The sequence below is a fragment of the Mus caroli genome, chromosome 17 (genome assembly GCF_900094665.2).
Source record: "Mus caroli chromosome 17, CAROLI_EIJ_v1.1, whole genome shotgun sequence".
Taxonomy (NCBI): Eukaryota; Metazoa; Chordata; class Mammalia; order Rodentia; family Muridae; genus Mus; species Mus caroli.
Window position 1 is genome coordinate 52,669,585 of NC_034586.1, and position 5,729 is coordinate 52,675,313.

Consider the following 5,729-nt stretch of genomic DNA (forward strand, 5'->3'; position numbering starts at 1 on the left):
TAGACGCCGGCCGGCGGCCCGTGCGGACGCCTCCGCCCCTCAGGCGTCCGACTCCCGCCTCTGGCTTCGCCTCCTACCGCCGTTGCTGCTTCCCGCGGCCTGGGCCTCCGCCGACAGCATGCCGCACGCCTTCAAGCCCGGGGACTTGGTGTTTGCCAAGATGAAGGGCTACCCGCACTGGCCGGCCCGGGTGAGGCCGCGCGTGGAGTGGACGGGCCCGGCGGAGTTGGCGGCCCCGAGCAGAGGGGCCGCGGGCGGGCGGGCGGGCGCGCGCGGGGAGGCTGGAATGGAGGCCGAGGGGAGGCTGAGGAAAGATTGGGGCTGCGGGCTCAGGTGACTGCACTGTGGTTTTCTGGAGTTGAGGAATCTCCTTTCTCCCGGACCACAGTGCCTGGGGTCTGGAGCGTCTTCGGGGAGGTCCCTGGTCTGAGGAACTTGTGTTCCGCTGTTCCGGATCCTGGTTCTGACCCGTGGTCCTTTGGAACTGAGGTGTGGCAATGTTTTGGTCTGAGTAACCTGCATGGTGAGGTCCTGAGTTTCAGAGACCCACAGTCCTGCAGAGAACGGCTGCGGTGCTAGCCTTGACCTCCTCCGGAACCTGTGTCACTTGGTTTGGTGTCCAGGGCCTGAGAGACCAATGTACTAGAGGTCAGAAATGCGTTTAGGGGATCCCAGGGTCGTGGAGCCTGAGGGATGTAGTGGGGCTCAAAGGGTGCATGGGCACGTTGGGATTGGAGTGGAAGGGTCAAATGATGGGAAGAGTCTCTCCCAGAGAGGCTGCGCGTGATAGATGGGGGAGCGGGATGCATCCGCAAGGAAAGGGACCTTATCTCTATGACCTAAATGTGGGCAAGTGTTGGAAGAAAGCTTTTCTGGGGACCTGGAGTCCGGCCCTTAAAGGGACTCAGTGGGCTGTATGTAGCTTACCTGAGAACAGGCAGCTTCAAGCTGGAGGTAGGAGGCTTTGAGGTTTCCTGTTTGAGAAAGCTGGGGTCAAGCAGTGTAGATGTTTGGAGCCTGGGTGCTCAGGTGGTAGAATTCTGGCCCTGGCAAAAATTGGCACATACACGGGGACCCAAAGGCTTCTGCTGCCCCCAGGACTTGGGACAGAGGTCACTCCAGGGCTGAAGTTAGTTGCATCCATGTGTCAGGACTGAAGGAATTTTTGTTTGTGCAGATGGTGGCTAGCGTTGCAAGTCCTGGTGCACATGTTCATTTGCATAGAAACAGAGTTTTGTTGCCTCTAGGTCTTAGTACAGAGGCTAGATTGGCTGTGTCTGCATGGGGGTGGGAATGGAAGACCATACGGCAGGGAGTTGCCATGGGAATGCCAAAGAGCAAGCTCAACAGGAACCAGCCCAGGAGGTAACTCCTAGAGGTCAGGACCAGAGGGGCCCATAAGTTCCTGAGGTGTGGGACCGTTGGGAGAAGCGGCCTGGCAGGGCTCAGCCGGGCAGGTTTGAGGATGCTTCTGCATCTGGTATTCTGCATCCAGCCACCAGGGACCAGAGTTTGAAGAGCAGGCTAGGGAGGATCCAGCAATCCCCCGGTGTTGATGAGGTGGGTGGTTAAGCCCTGGGAAATCCCACTGTGAGTGGGGAGACTAGGGAGCAAAACTTTACATTGGCCACTGCCCTCACTAGTCTACCTCTGCTCTCTATGAAGCTCTTGTCCCTTCCCCCTTCCCAGTCTTCTCCAGTACTGAGAGAACAGTTCCAAGCACCTGATTGGAGGGGAAGTGGCTACTAGCATCCTGTGGGAAGGTGACTGACAGCTGCTGGAACCCATGGGCTTTCACAAAGAGGGTGGGACTTCCGGGTTGCTCTGGGCCTGGCTCCTTCAGCACCCCACCTCATCCCTCCAAATCTCCATCCTTGTTGCTGCCAGATTTACCTCTGGGACAAGAACAGACTGGGCCTTTTTTCCAGGAGGGGCAGTCATTGGCTAGTCCCGGGAGTGGGGAGAAGCTGAACCTAGGCCCACCCCAGGGGGCTTCAGGGGACTATACTGGACCTGGCTCGGCTTAAGTACCTGTATGGGGGCCCAGCTTTCTTCTTGGTGGAAAGATAATCACTGTGGGTGGCAGACAGATTAGTAGAATGCACATAAGTGTGCAGGTTTCATAGCCAGGCATGGTTGTACTTACCTTCAATCCCAATCCCCATTGCTTAGGAGACAGAGACAAGTACCAGGCCACCTTTGTCTACATAGTTTGAGGACAGCCAGGCTACATAGTGAGACTGTCTAAAAGGAAAAAAAATTAATTCCAAATTAAGGGGTTAAGGAGATAGTGTATAGCTTAGTGGACCTGAGTTCAGATCTCTAGACTTGTGTTTGGAAGGTGCTGTGTCTTCCCATGGTGTGACTCCCCCCACCCCAAACCCCCCTAAGTAACTGGATGGTAACTGGGTCTGGATAAAGCTGCCTTTTGGCCTACACCTGAAACCCTCTGACCAGCCTGCCTCACACTACAGATTGATGACATTGCTGATGGTGCTGTGAAGCCCCCACCCAACAAATACCCCATCTTCTTCTTTGGAACGCATGAAACGTAAGTGTCCCCTCCGGGTTTTCAGTGTTCACCCGCAGACTGGCTTTTTTCCCAGGGTGACCTGGCTCACCTGGAACTGGCCTATGGTTCTTACATTCAGGGCCTTCCTGGGACCCAAGGACCTGTTCCCCTATGATAAGTGCAAGGACAAGTACGGAAAACCCAACAAGAGGAAAGGCTTCAACGAGGGGCTCTGGGAGATCCAAAACAACCCCCATGCCAGCTACAGTGCACCTCCGGTGAGTGCCTGGGAACAAGTGGGCAGTGGAGCATCTATAGGCTCCCAGTGGCAGGGGCTTCCTTAGGAACTTCCAGGATGGTTTCTCAGTACTGTAGATACTGTGGATCGGATCTTTCTTTGGGGTGTATTGCTGGGCTCTACAGAATGCTTAGCAGAATCGTAGGTCTGCTTACTCCACTCCAGGGATGCCCCAGGTCATTTTACCACATATGTGTATAGATGCCACCCAGTGCCCACTAGGTGGGGACCACCATCTAAGGATGAGCCTGGATTCTGAACAGGGTGTTACAAGTCTGGAAGAGGCCTCCCAAAAGTGAAAGGCTTGCTGTACTAGCACCCTCCTCTGTCCGGAACTCTCAGCTGAGGATTGGGTAGAGTAAGCAGTTGTTTGTGAATGTGAGAACTCCTGGTCAGAGAGAAGAAATAATGCCACGAGCCTGTCTGGAAATTTCTGGGGAGAGAAGAAATTTAGAAAAGTTGAAGAGAGGGGCTGGTGAGACTCAGCAGATGCTTGCCTTCCATTCCTGATGACGTGAGCACCTTCCCCAGTACTCACATGGTGGGAAGGGAGCTGTCTCCTGTATGTTACTCTCTGGCCTCCCTCCACACACGCCCACACTAAACAAATATAATTTCTAAAGTTTAAAATTAGAAGGTGTAATCAATAGAAAACCACTGTGGAAGGCTGGAGAGGGCTGCCTATGTGGATGTTCTAGAGTGAGATGAGAGTGGAGGGTATCAGGCTGGGTAGGGTCCTTCGCTCTGTTTTTACTCCTGCTTTGATGAGCTAGTGGTGTTTTGTATGGTGTATGCATATCCATATATATGCATTTCTTTGCAGGCTGGAGGTTAAAATCAGTGTCTTCCTTGATCCCTCCCCACCTTATATATTGAGCCATAGTCTCTCATGAACCCCTAGCTCACTCAGTTGTCTGAATTAGCTCAAAGGATACCCTGTTTGTGTCCTGTACACCTGGGCTCACAAGTGGGCTGCCTGGCATCTCTGGGAATGCCAGGAACCTTAACCCTGGTGCTTTTGTGAGTGCAATAGGTGCTTTACTGGGTAAGCTATTGCCTCAGTCCCTGCTCTGGAGGCTTTAATGAGAAATGGCAGAGTAGTGCCAGCTTGGGAGGGATGGTCATCCAGTTGGGAAGTAGCTGAAGGGAGCAATCACAACAAGCCAAAACCTGCTATTGTTAAAGAAGGTCACCTGGGTTTGTTGATGGTGAGCAAAGCAGGAGTTCATGAACATCAGTCCCAACCGTGGTTTTACTGGTAGAAATTGGAGTCTTCTCAGATATTCTAGTCATGTTTGAATCTTGAAATCTTGAAGTAGTAAGGTGCTTCTCTTTCCCTAACTGGCTCGTGCTGGAAGGAGTCTCCTGGGGGAGCAGCAAGTTGTATTGACACCTGCCAAACAAAAATCAGGCACTGGCCTTGAGTATGCAGTCAGAAATGTTCACACAGCAGGTGTCTCCCAAGCATTTCTGGTTTGGCTGCCTTTGTTGAGAGGCTGGGGGCATGTACTATATGCCAGTGACAGCTTACTTCTGTCATCTGTACCATGTGTGGAGAGTGGAGTAGCTCTTTGTCTCTGTTGGGCTCTGCTTGGGCAGGGGATCTTGAAGAAGATCCTGTCATGATCTCTGCTGGCACTAGTTTGAACGCTCTCTGGTTACACATCCTAAGCCTGTTGCCTGCTAGTGAATCATCACTATATTTAATATTTATTGGACAACTATAGCTTGTGGTCACTGTGAAGACAAATACAGCCCTCAAGGAAACAAAACTCAAACATCAAGTGCTGAAGTCAACTAGCTAGCCACATGCCTCTAAGACAGAGTGGCTGGAAGCTCTGAGAGCCTCTAGCTGCCCTGTGTTTCCATGACCTAGTGTGCTCTCAGGGGGACATGAGTGTGGAATGTAGATGTGTCTGTCATGCCAGCATTCAGAGATGCTGAGACAGGAGGCTCTCTTGGGTTAGAGTACAGGGTTTTGTTGGTTGGTTTGTTTGTTTGTTTACATGCATGTTTTTAGTTACATACATATGTGCCTTGGTACACTTCTGAAGGTCAGAGAACAACTGTGGAAGTTTATGTTCTTCCACATGTGGGTTCTAGGAATCAAACTCAGCTCAGGCTTGACAGCAAGCACTTTTACCCACTGAGCCCTTTCACTGGCCTCAGTAGTGTTTTTGCAGGTGGGACAGACTAGTTCTCTAGTAGGGTGGCCTTTTTTTTTTTTTTTTAACCAGAAGAGCCCAAGCAGTACCTTGGCTTGTGTCAAGCTTGTGCTTGTCCTGTCTCAGCCTCCCAAGCATAAGTTTACAAGTGTGAGACTCAGTCATTCATGGCTGTGAGCTGGTGCCATAAGGGGGTGCAAAGGGGTCCCACTGATCTAGAGAGATGTCTCAGTTGGTAAAATGGTTGTCATGAAGTCAGGAGGACCCAAGGCCAGCACCAACATAAAGCCAGATGTAGTGTTTGCTTGGTCTCTGCACTGGGGAGGCAGAGATAGGGGTCACCTCAATGAGCTCTTAGCACTGCAGCCTTGCCTCAGAAAGGTGACCCACTCCTAAGTGGCAACTGAGCTTGGCCCATTCTAGGCACACCTATTTTTCATCATTGATGTTCACTTACTTTTTGGTTATGAGTTAAGTAAACACACAAAGTTGATATCAGAGGACAATTTGCAGTGGTTGGTTCTTTCTACCATGTGGGTCCTGAGGATCAAACTTCAGGTGATCAGACTTGGTGTCAAGCACCTTTACCCAATGAACCATATCGACAGTCCTGTAATATTTTTGTTTTTTAACCATGCATCCCAGGCTGAACTCAATTGGGAACCTCAGTTCAAACCTCAGTGCAACCTCTCTGATGCTGGGATGAGGAACAAGAATCCTTGGCTTCTGTCTAGAGCTTCTCCCCCCCCCCCCC

At 51.6% G+C, this 5,729-nt stretch overlaps 1 protein-coding gene across 4 annotated transcripts in view; it reads left to right on the forward strand.

Annotated features, from left to right (window-relative positions):
• Positions 1-5,729, forward strand: part of Hdgfl2 (HDGF like 2) — a 16,973-nt gene continuing 11,244 nt past the window's right edge. For 3 of the 4 annotated variants that reach the window (XM_021149332.2, XM_021149333.2, XM_021149331.1), the window contains exons 1-3: positions 1-190; positions 2,475-2,551; positions 2,652-2,790. In XM_021149332.2, the coding sequence (XP_021004991.1) occupies positions 119-190; positions 2,475-2,551; positions 2,652-2,790 (288 nt within the window). In that variant the 5' untranslated portion in view covers positions 1-118. The remainder of the gene's footprint in view (positions 191-2,474; positions 2,552-2,651; positions 2,791-5,729) is intronic. The other variant, XM_021149335.2, reaches the window with a different exon arrangement.